Raw genomic sequence first — 12,290 nt, 5'->3', positions numbered from 1 at the left:
GAAGTAAAGTATCAAATACCTTCTATATTTATTTGCCCCGATTATATTGAATAATTATTGTAATCCTTATACTATTTGTAGTTTAGTTTCTATTATATAACAGCCGAATCATCCTGCTAGTCAGTATGCACCTTTAGAATGCATCTTTAGCAAATAAAAGGCGTGTTTTATCAATAAAAGGCGGAATAAAGTAAAAGCTTATCATAATTTATTGGTCAAGTAGGTACATCATATAACAATTCATACAGTTTCTAAAATAAAACTTTATAAATTAGCTTAAAATCTAAATACAATAATTTCAAGTACAGACAGGTCGGGCTTGCGTGACCCGAGAAATATACCTACAGCGGCGCGCCCCTTGGACGGCACTAGCGTAACATGCGCTGCACATAGCTCACTATGACAACTGTCACTATACACTAGCTGTTGCATCCGACTGAACTTAAAATCCCTGTTTCGCCATCACTGTATTTTAACAAATAATCATACATAAACAATGGATTGCAATAAAAACTTATCATAGTTTATTAGTTATTACATAATATGGGTAACAATTCATTCATCAATAGTACTTTATATGTAATAATTTCGTAGGTAAACGGTTTATTATTTTAAATTCTGAATGCGATATGAAACCAGTTACGTATATCTACTACGTGGGGCAATTCGCCGACGCAGCACAACCTTGTAACACCAGCGCATAGCATTACCATCAATTTCGCTCGCGTCTGCACGTGATCCCAATGTAACCAACATCTCAGTACATATGAAAACTGAAGATTTAGTTAATAAGGTACTCATTAATTCAGTAGGTGAACTGTATTGTCACCTTAAGTACAAGCTAGGTTAAGAATAAAATGAGGAAGTAAATAGCCTTCGTTTCCCTCAGTGCACCCTGCAAGCTGCCGCTTACGTAACTCGCTACGACTCATATGCGATTCTTATTTGTTTACACTAACTCACGGTGCGGCTCCGGCTTCATGTACAGGACGCCTCAGAGCGAACTAGCAGTTCCGCGACAGCTGTCCTTGCTTAGCTTACAAGCAAGAGCCGAGGAGCTTACCCAGTGTGAGTCCTCATGTGACTCACTAAACTACTGTTTTGTGTACATTTATAATTGCACAACTTGCAGACAAAAGGCTTTTCGCCAGTGTGAGTCCTCATATGACTCACTAAACTACCATTTCGTGAACTTTTATAATTGCACAACTTACAAACAAAAGGTTTATCGCCATTGTGGGTCCTCATGTGACTCACTAAATTACTGTTAACTGTACATTTATAATCGCACAACTTACAAACAAAAGGCTTTTCGCCAGTGTGAGTCCTCATGTGACTCACTAAATTACTGTTAACTGTACATTTATAATCGCACAACTTACAAACAAAAGGCTTTTCGCCAGTGTGAGTCCTCATGTGTTTCACTAAACTACCATTTTCTGTGCATTTGTATTTACAGTCCTTACAAGCGAATGGCTTTTCGCCAGTGTGTGTCCTCATGTGACTCACTAAACTACTGTTTTGTGTACATTTATAATCGCACAACTTACAGACAAAAGGCTTTTCGCCAGTGTGAGTCCTCATGTGTTTCACTAAACTACCACTTTCTGTGCATTTATATTTACAGAACTTACAAGCGAAAGGCTTTTCGCCAGTGTGAGTTCTCATGTGTTTCACTAAAGTACCATTTTCGGTGCATTTGTATTTACACAACTTACAAGCGAATGGCTTTTCACCAGTGTGAGTCCTCATGTGTGTCACTAAACTACCACTTTCTGTGCATTTGTATTTACAGAACTTACAAACAAACGGTTTTTCGCCAGTGTGAGTCCTCATGTGCTTCACTAAATTACCATTTCCTGTGCATTTATAATCGCATAACTTACAAACAAAAGGTTTTTCGCCATTGTGGGTCCTCATGTGCATTACTAAACTGCTGTTAACTGTACATTTATAATCGCACAACTTACAGACAAAAGGCTTTTCGCCAGTGTGAGTCCTCATGTGACTCACTAAATTACTGTTAACTGTACATTTATAATCGCACAACTTACAAACAAAAGGCTTTTCGCCAGTGTGAGTCCTCATGTGTTTCACTAAACTACCATTTTCTGTGCATTTGTATTTACAGAACTTACAAGCGAATGGCTTTTCGCCAGTGTGTGTCCTCATGTGACTCACTAAATTACTGTTAACTGTACATTTATAAACGCACAACTTACAAACAAAAAGCTTTTCGCCAGTGTGAGTCCTCCTGGGGCTCGATGACGTACTATTTTGACTGAATTTGCGCTTTCTTAACTTACATGAGAAAGTGTTAGCGTAAGTGTGCGCCCTAATGTGGATAACTAAGGAACTTTTCCGTTGAAATATCTTATGGCAAACGTCACAGATATACTGTACCTGGTCAGTATAGTTTCCTAACTGTGTACCGGATATATCCTGGGAATTGTGTTTGTTTCGCCTCGTCGTTCGAATATTGATATTATTACTTATTTTTGTAAAGGATTCCTTTGGTTTTAGTTCGGAGTCCTGAGGTTTCGTTGAATATTCAAAAGTGTTTGTATTATTTTCGAAAGACAATATTATACCCAACTCGTCGTCTGTATCAGTTGGATGTTCTTCGTTTCCGTGATTGGTCGCGAGAACCGAAGGAGCGACTGAAACAGAACAACATCGGATATTCGTTTCATCTCAAATCAAACCTAAAAGTAGTTGGTACTGTGCAGAGAGGGTGTAGCACGTGTCACAAGGGTGACAGAAGGGCAACCTCACTTCAGCATCATCATCAACCGATACACGTCCACGGCTGGACATAGGTCTCTCGTAGGGACTCCCACACGCCACGGTCTTGCGCCGCCTGAATGCAGCGGCTCCCTGCGACTCGTCTGATGTCGTCCGTCCACTAGTGGGGGGTCTTCCAACGCTGCGTCTTCTGGTGCGAGGTCACCATTCCAGCACCTTGGGACCCCAATATCTATCGAGTTTTCGAACTATGTACCCTGCTTATTGCCACTACAGCTTCGCAACTCGTTGAACTATGTCGGCTACTCTTGTTCCCCTACGGATCTACTCATTTCTGATTTGATCACGTAGAGAAACTCCAAGCATAGCTCTCTCCATCGCGTCGCGTGCGACTAACTAAAGTACGCTCGACAAAACGAAACGAAAAGTTTTTTGGCGTTTTTGCATGAAATGACAGTTTCTTGTTTTTAGGTGATTGTGGATCCACACCGCTAGATCCAACGCCAAAAGCTGGGTTTACTTTGATCCAGCATAAATCCAGCTGGATTGAAAATGCCGCTGGATTGCAAGCCCTAGTCCCAACTTAAGAGTTAAAACGCGTGTAAAGTTAGTTATCTTACCCAAAGCTTGATCGCAGTCTGCCGACGACTCTCGCTTGCAAATAATGTGCCTGAAAGGATATAATGTTATAATTATGTTACACTTGCAAATCAGCAAATTAAATAGCCGAATATTAGAGACCAAATTAATTGTAGAATTGTATATTAATAGTAATTAGCAATAATAAATAATTAATCAACTACTAAAATTGATACATAATTTAAATTCTAGATAGGTTGGATTGGACTGAAAGGAATAGTGAATAATAGATTAGTCAGCCTTTACGCCGAAGCTTTTTGGTGTAACACTTCTACCAAAGGAAATATCTTGTTCACAACTGAACCAATGGAATAAAACTACAAATAATACATTTTGCATTACTCCTTACATATGGTACAAACGCGGTGGGAGCCTGTGTTTGTCACATATGGTGCGTACGCGGTGGGAACCTGTGTTTGTCACATATGGTACGTACGCGGTGGGAGCCTGTGTTTGTCACATATGGTACGTACGCGGTGGGAGCCTGTGTTTGTCACATATGGTACGTACGCGGTGGGAGCCTGTGTTTGTCACATATGGTACGTACGCGGTGGGAGCCTGTGTTTGTCACATATGGTACGTACGCGGTGGGAGCCTGTGTTTCGGCCACAACTGGCTCGTCTTCATCATCTTCACGGTCTTCAACTTCCCGTTTCACTGCAACTGCTTCATCAGTTGCGGCAGTCGCAGTCGCGTCTAGTTCTGTCCGTCCGTCCGCGTCGGAGTGTGCTATGTACACATCGCAGTAGTCAGGCTCTGACACTGCCGAGACAATGTCAGACTGTAGTTGGTACTTTACACGGCTTATCAATTTGACATGTCGTATTGTTATCTGAAACAAGTTCATGCCTTTAGGCAAAATTGAGCAAAAGGTGTTAGCAGATCTGAAATATCATCGTAGCGTAACATTTGTAACGAGTGTGTCCATCCCATCAGCTAAACATATCACGCGGACTGACTAGACGATATGCTCACAAAGTAACATGTTACACTTCGCTTAAATGACACAGTTGGCACCTAAATTCTGTTACATATAACAATAAAGTGCATCAAACATTCCTCACCACTTCATGTCTGTCAAGTAGCTCCATCATCAGGGAGCGCGCTCTCAAGCTCTTGTCTCTGAATGTGCTAAAGTTCACCAGTCTCTGGGCACATTGCACACAAAGCGTTGGTTTGAGCTTTCCTTGACCACACAACTGCAACAAACACAACTAATTCATATACAGCTCAATCTTGGAGCGGCCGTGCACTGGTCTACTGCTCGAGCAGTTGACACAGCTCTTAGACTGCACACTGACTTATGAATGATATGAAATACAACTTACAGGATGTCCCACTAAATGTTCATATGCTTCTTCCAGCTTGTATTTACTCATCAGAAACAGCTTGCTGCGAGTGTCCAGGCATATCATGCAGACCTGTGCAAAATGTTGCAAGTAATAAGTATGATCATTTCCACCTTCCAACTTCCATAATGAACCTAAAGCTTGAAATGTGAACTGTATGTTCAAAAATTAGCCTTTGAAAGGAACTATTAAGTATATACTGATACGTGTATGTATCGAAGCTTAAAATGAAAGCTAGGAGCATTATGAAGGAGTTACCAGCACTGGTGAGGGGACAGCACCAGTACGAATCCGCCTTGAGCCACTTTCTGTTTCATAAATGTCATCGTTTAGAAAATGCTGCGAGCAGACCACAGCACGCTCTGGCAGGAGAGTGTCTTGTTTGCCGAGGGCTCTGAGCCAAGCAGCTCGGAGATGCACTTCGCTGGGGAACCTGGAAATTACACTCTGGACTATAGCTCGGAGCTTCCGTAACGTGTGACTCATAATTAAACAAAATGCAAATAGCTCTGCCTGGAGGGGAGCTCTACAGTTGGACACAGACTCGCTCGGTTTGTGAACGCGCACTTGTGAGCCGTGCTCCGATCAGCCTGGGTTGGCGGGAAGCAGGGCAATAAGGTGGCTCAGGTCAGTTACCTCCCTGCAGACAAAGTAGGGCTGCAAGCGTCTAGGTTATAGTACATACAAAGTTTAAATGAAACACTCACTCGTGAAATGTAATCTCCTCGGATTCGGAGACGACCTCCGCAGTGGTTTTGCAGAAGGGCACACAGCAACGCATTTCTAAGATGTTGAAAATTTTAATTTTCCTTACATAGCTTCTCTTCTATTTAGTAGATAACAAATCAAGGTCCCACACCACAGATCAATAGCAAAGAGCTGTGCTTAAACATCACAAAACAGCTGCTGTCAAACGTAAAATGACAACGGGTAACACTAGAAATGTGTTGAACATTGTGATCTTTGAATCCACGAAAAATCTTTGATTAGGTATCCTAACCTAATCTAAGTGATTAATGCACAAAGGCAACCGGTTTTATACTAAGAACCAGCGCGTGCCAGACCTTCGTATTTTAGAAAAGCAGAAAGCTTTCTCTGCGTATTGTCCCCAACACAGGAATGATCAGCGATTACATGAAGTTTGGTGGCTTTGGGAGATAACAGGAGTTCTTTCGTCTAACCATATTTCTTTTAATGTTTTCTGTGAAATAATACATAGGTATTAGAAATCACGTCATGCATTGCCAGACACTTAGGATCGTGGCAACCCGCTGCCAGTAAGTAGGTAACCCTTAAACTTTTAAACTCAGCTTTTAGAAAATAACAAAGGTCTAGTCACTAGTGACGAGCTGGCTCTCTCTCTATTTACTTATAAGTACATTTTATATACTTAAAAAACCGGCCAAGTGCAAGTCAGACTTGCGCATGGAGGGTTCCGTACGCGAGTATTTTTTCCGACATTTTGCACGATAAATCAAAAACTATTATTCACCAAAAATAAACTGTTTTAGAATTTAATGAACAGGTAAAGCTGTTTCATATTCCACTATTCCATATTGAACTTCGATTTGAGAACCACATACTTCAAGTAGCTCGAACCTGTTTCTATAAACTTAAAATTCTTTACCGTGTGCGTAAATTTCTTACCACTGACACTCGCCTCAAGGTTTGCGAAGCATTAATTCTCTCCAGATTGAACTACGCCGACGCCCTGTATGGTCCCAGGTTGTTAAGTCGCACTCAACGACTTGTTCAGCAAATTCAAAACGCCTGTATACGATTCTGCTATAATGTTCCTCCAAGATCGCACATCTCGCCCTACATCAATAAAGGAAACCTGCTCAATATGAAAACCAGAAGGGAGAATGCACTTGGCCTCGTTACTGTTTGGGGTGATACAGTCTCAAAAGCCTCACTACCTCTTTAATAAGCTTGAATGGGCCAAAAAGACCAACACTCGCTCCAACAGAGTCTGGACTCCAAAAACTCCTCATCATATAACCGCAGCATTTCGTGGTAGCTTTAAATATGCCGCTACGAAATGCTGGAACAACTTGCCTCCTCCCCTGCGCGATATAAGCAAATCAAAAACTTGGTTCAAATCTTTAAGAATTTTGTTATTGCGTCAGCAAAAGGGTGAGGAAGGCGCGTAGTTCAGGTCCTCCCACATCTTTATTCTACTTTATTTTATTATATACCTACTTTATCATTAAATTATTGTACTAACCCTATATATCTACTAACCACATTATTTATTTTGTATTCACTTATATTGCATCCTATAGTTACCGTCCGAAACTTCTGGCTTCACGGAAGACCAGCGTTCCCGACACAGAAGCAGCAAATGCTGAGTGGAGTCCATTTTGGCACCACACACCACGCGTCCCATTTCATATTTTATTTATTTTAAGTTATATTTTTGTTGGTACCAAATAAACAGTTTTTCTTTCTTTCTTCTTTCTTTCTTTCATATGACACCTCACTTGGTATTGTTCAAATTCACGTTTTTTCAGATTTTTTCCGTTACTATTGTGCTGTAAGACTATACCTTCTTGCCAAATTTCATGATTCTAGGTCTTAACGGGAAATACCCTACAGGTTTTCTTAACAGACACGACAAACGGACAGACAGACAGACACACAATAAAGTGATCCTATAAAGGTTCCGTTTCTTTCTTTAGAGGTACGGAACCCTAAAAAGTAAAGTATCACAATATATATATGAAAATATTATGTATGTTCGTAAAAATATAGGAAATCTTAGAACTAATATGAACGGCATAATATTAACACACGATATAAAAATAAATTGGAAACCCAGAGGTTTCGACTAAAAAAAGTAAGCGAGTCGTTTTTGGGCAGCGGTGTTCGCTATTACAATAAAATTCCGTTCGAAGTTCAAAGTTTACTACCAGAAGGGAGGTTTAAACGGTACATTAAAAAAAACCTGTGCAAGAAAGGTTGTTACAATTTAAACGATTATATATCGGATAAGGACGCTTGGACAACTCCTCTAACACAATGAAGTACCTAATGTTACATCTCATCATTATTGATAATAATATTGTTAATTATATTATATGTTAATTTTATAGCTATTGACATTGTATTCGTACTGAAATTTGTTTACCTAGCTTAAAATTGTACAATTAATTTATATTTTATGTTTTATGATTGAATTATTTTATTTATGACGTTCAAAAAGTGTACATTTGGTACTACTTTGAATAAAACATTTGAATTTGAATTTGAATTTATACCATATCAAGTATATTCTATATTTATTTGCAAGGGGACACACGAATAACTTTTTTTTGCCCCAATTATATTGAATAATTATTATTGTAATCATTATACTACATATATTTTGTAGTTTAGTTTCTATTATATTACAGCGGAATCATCCTGCTGGTCAGTATGCACCTTTAGAATGCATCTTTAGCAAATAAAAGGCGAGTTTTATCAATAAAAGGCAGAATAAAGTGAAAACTTATCATTATTTACTGTTCAGTAGGTAGGTACATAGTTAATATAACAAGTCATACAGTTTCCAAAATAAAACTTTATAAATTAGTTTAAAATCTAAATACAATAATTTCAAGTACAGACAGGTCGGGCTTGCGTGACCCGAGAAATATACCTACAGCGGCGCGCCCCTTGGACGGCACTAGCGTAACATGTGCTGCACATAGCTCACTATGACAACTGTCACATACACTAGCTGTTGCATCCGACTGAACTTAAAATCCCTGTTTTGCCATCACGGTATTTTAAACAAACAATCATATTACATAAAAAAAGGATAACAATAAAAACTAATCATAGTTTATTAGTTATTACATAATATGGGTAACAATTCATCCATCAATAGTACTTTATACGTAATAATTTCGTAGGTAAACGATTTCTTCTTTTAAATTCTCAATGCGATATGAAACCAGTTACGTATATCTACTACGTGGGGCAATTCGCCGACGCAGCACGACCTTGTAACACCAGCGCATAGCATCACCATCAATTCCGCTCGCGTCTGCACGTGATCCCAATGTAACCAACATCTCAGTGTAGTGGAGAGGAAGTACATATGAAAACTAAAGATTTAGTTAATAAGGTACTCATTAATTCAGTAGGTGAACAATACTGTCACCTTAAGTACAAGCTAGGTTAAGAATAAAATGAGAAAGAAAATTGCCTTCGTTTCCCTCAGTCCACCCTGCAAGCTGCCGCTTACGTAACTCGCTACGACTCATGTGCGATTCTTATTTGTTTACACTAACTCACGGTGCGGCTCCGGCTTCATGTACAGGACGCCTCAGAGCGAACTAGCAGTTCCGCGACAGCTGTCCTTGCTTAGCTTACAAGCAAGAGCCGAGGTGCTTACCCAGTGTGACTTGTGAGTCTTCATGTGCCTTACTAAACTACTGTTAACTGCACATTTATAATCGCACAACTTACAGACAAAAGGCTTTTCGCCAGTGTGAGTTCTCACGTGTGTCACTAAAGTACTGTTTTGTGTAAATTTATAATCGCACAACTTACAAACAAAAGGCTTTTCGCCAGTGTGAGTCCTCATGTGCCTCACTAAACTAATGTTAACTGTACATTTATAATCACACAACTTACAAACAAAAAGCTTTTCGCCAGTGTGTGTCCTCCTGGGGCTCGATGACGTACTATTTTGACAGAATTTGCGCTTTCTTAACTTACATGAGAGAGTGTTTGCGTAAGTGTGCGCCCTAATGTGGGTAACTAAGGAACTTTTCCGTTGAAATATCTTTTGGCAAACGTCACAGATATACTGTATCTGGTCAGTATAGTTTCCTAACTGTGTACCGGATATATCCTGGGAATTGTGTTTGTTTCGCCTCGTCGTTCGGAAATTGATATTATCACTTATTTTTGTAAAGGTTTCCTTTGGTTTTAGTTCGGAGTCCTGAGGTTTCGTTGAATATTCAAAAGTGTTTGTATTATTGTCGAAAGACAATATACCCAACTCGTCGTCTTTATCAGTTGGATGTTCTTCGTTTCCGTGGTTGGTCGCGAGAACCGAAGGAGCGACTGAAACAGAACAACATCGGATATTCGTTTCATCTCAAATCAAACCTAAAAGTAGTTGGTACTGTGCAGAGAGGGTGTAGCACGTGTCACAAGGGTGACAGAAGGGCAACCTCACTTCATCATCATCATCATCAACCGATACACGTCCACGGCTGGACATAGGTCTCTCGTAGGGACTCCCACACGCCACGGTCTTGCGCCGCCTGAATCCAGCGGCTCCCTGCGACTCGTCTGATGTCGTCCGTCCACTAGTGGGGGGTCTTCCAACGCTGCGTCTTCTGGTGCGAGGTCACCATTCCAGCACCTTGGGCCCCCAATATCTATCGAGTTTTCAAACTATGTGTCCTGCCTATTGCCACTTCAGCTGCACAACTCGTTGAGCTATGTCGGCTTCTCTTGTTCCCCTACGGATCTACCCATTTCGGATTTGATCACTTATAGAAACTCCAAGCATAGCTCTCTCCATCGCGTCGCGTGCGACTAACTAAAGTACGCGCGACAAAACGAAACAAAAAGTTTTTTGGCGTTTTTGCATGGATTGACAGTTTCTTGTTTTTAGGTGATTGTGGATCCACACCGCTAGATCCAACGCCAAAAGCTGGGTTTACTTTGATCCAGCATAAATCCAGCTGGATTGAAAATGCCGCTGAATGCCTCCCAACTTAAGAGTTAAAACGCGTGTAAAGTTAGTTGTCTTACCCAAAGCTTGATGGCAGTCTGCCGACGACTCTTGCTTGCAAATAATGTGCCTGAAAGGATATAATGTTATAATTATGTTACACTTGCAAATCAGCAAATTAAATAGCCGAATATTAGAGACCAAATTAATTGTGGAATTGTATATTAATAGTAATTAGCAATAATAAATAATTAATCAATTACTCAAATTGATACATAATTTAAATTCTAGATAGGTGGGATTGGACTGAAACGAATAGTGAATAATAGATTAGTCAGCCTTTACGCGGAAGCTTTTTGGTGCAACACTTCTACCAAAGGAAATATCTTGTTCACAACTGAACCAATGGAATAAAACTACAAATAATACATTTTGCATTACTCGTTACATATGGTACGAACGTGGTGGAAGCCTGTGTTTGTCACATATGGTACGTACGCGGTGGGAGCCTGTTTGTCACATATGGTACGTACGCGGTGGGAGCCTGTGTTTGTCACATATGGTACGTACGCGGTGGGAGCCTGTGTTTGTCACATATGGTACGTACGCGGTGGGAGCCTGTGTTTGTCACATATGGTACGTACGCGGTGGGAGCCTGTGTTTGTCACATATGGTACGTACGCGGTGGGAGCCTGTGTTTGTCACATATGGTACGTACGCGGTGGGAGCCTGTGTTTGTCACATATGGTACGTACGCGGTGGGAGCCTGTTTGTCACATATGGTACGTACGCGGTGGGAGCCTGTGTTTGTCACATATGGTACGTACGCGGTGGGAGCCTGTGTTTGTCACATATGGTACGTACGCGGTGGGAGCCTGTGTTTGTCACATATGGTACGTACGCGGTGGGAGCCTGTGTTTCGGCCGCGGCTGGCTCGTCTTCATCATCTTCACGGTCTTCAACTTCCCGTTTCACTGCAACTGCTTCATCAGTTGCGGCAGTCGCAGTCGCGTCTAGTTCTGTCCGTCCGTCCGCGTCGGAGTGTGCTATGTACACATCGCAGTAGTCAGGCTCTGACACTGCCGAGACAATGTCAGACTGTAGTTGGTACTTTACACGGCTTATCAATTTGACATGTCGAATTGTTATCTGAAACAAGTTCATGCCTTTAGGCACATTTGAGCACCTAAAGGTGTTAGCAGATCTGAAATATCATCGTAGCGTAACATTTGTAACGAGTGTGTCCATCCCATCAGCTAAACATATCACGCGGACTGACTAGACGAATGCTCACAATGTATCATGTTACACTTCGCTTAAACGACACAGTTGGCACCCTAACATTCTGATACATATAACAATAAAGTGCATCAAACATTCCTCACCACTTCGTGTCTGTCAAGTAGCTCCATCATCAGGGAGCGCGCTCTCAAGCTCTTGTCTCTGAATGTGCTAAAGTTCACCAGTCTCTGGGCACATTGCACACAAAGCGTTGGTTTGAGCTTTCCTTGACCACACAACTGCAACAAACACAACTAATTTATATACAGCTCGATATTAGAGCGGCCGTGCACTGGTCTACTGCTCGAGCAGTTGACACCGCTCTTAGACTGCACACTGACTTATGAATGATATAAAATACAACTTACATGATGTCCCACTAAATGTTCATATGCTTCTTCCAGCTTGTATCTACTCATCAGAAACAGCTTGCTGCGAGTGTCCAGGCATATCATGCAGACCTGTGCAAAATGTTGTAAGTAATAAGTATGATCATTTCCTACCTTCCAACTTCCATAATGAACCTAAAGCTTGAAATTTGAACTGTATGTACAAAGGTAAGCCTTTGAAAGGGGCTATTATGTATATATAAGTATACA

At 40.8% G+C, this 12,290-nt stretch overlaps 2 protein-coding genes across 5 annotated transcripts in view; both read right to left on the bottom strand.

Annotated features, from left to right (window-relative positions):
- Nucleotides 1–186: 186 nt before the first annotated feature.
- LOC123879409 (zinc finger and SCAN domain-containing protein 2-like) overlaps nucleotides 187–12,290 on the bottom strand; it is a 34,632-nt gene continuing 22,528 nt past the window's right edge. For 2 of the 4 annotated variants that reach the window (XM_045927098.1, XM_045927100.1), the window contains exon 7: nucleotides 9,046–9,791. In XM_045927098.1, the coding sequence (XP_045783054.1) occupies nucleotides 9,046–9,791 (746 nt within the window). Of the gene's footprint in view, nucleotides 1,126–9,045; nucleotides 9,792–10,490; nucleotides 10,541–11,311; nucleotides 11,560–11,795; nucleotides 11,931–12,059; nucleotides 12,153–12,290 lie in introns of those variants that run through there. The other 2 variants (XM_045927099.1, XM_045927102.1) reach the window with 2 other exon arrangements.
- LOC123879415 (zinc finger protein 236-like) lies at nucleotides 2,057–5,582 on the bottom strand. Its single transcript, XM_045927108.1, has 8 exons — nucleotides 5,441–5,582; nucleotides 4,992–5,166; nucleotides 4,713–4,805; nucleotides 4,449–4,583; nucleotides 3,969–4,216; nucleotides 3,366–3,415; nucleotides 2,197–2,660; nucleotides 2,057–2,111 (listed from the first exon to the last, which is right to left on the bottom strand). The coding sequence occupies exons 1-8, from the start codon at nucleotides 5,512–5,514 to the stop codon at nucleotides 2,097–2,099; spliced, it is 1,254 nt and encodes a 417-aa protein (XP_045783064.1). The 5' UTR covers nucleotides 5,515–5,582; the 3' UTR covers nucleotides 2,057–2,096.

This window comes from Maniola jurtina, chromosome 28 (genome assembly GCF_905333055.1).
Source record: "Maniola jurtina chromosome 28, ilManJurt1.1, whole genome shotgun sequence".
Lineage (NCBI taxonomy): Eukaryota > Metazoa > Arthropoda > Insecta > Lepidoptera > Nymphalidae > Maniola > Maniola jurtina.
Note: the sequence above shows the minus strand (reverse complement) of the source record. Positions and strands in the feature narration are given on the sequence as shown.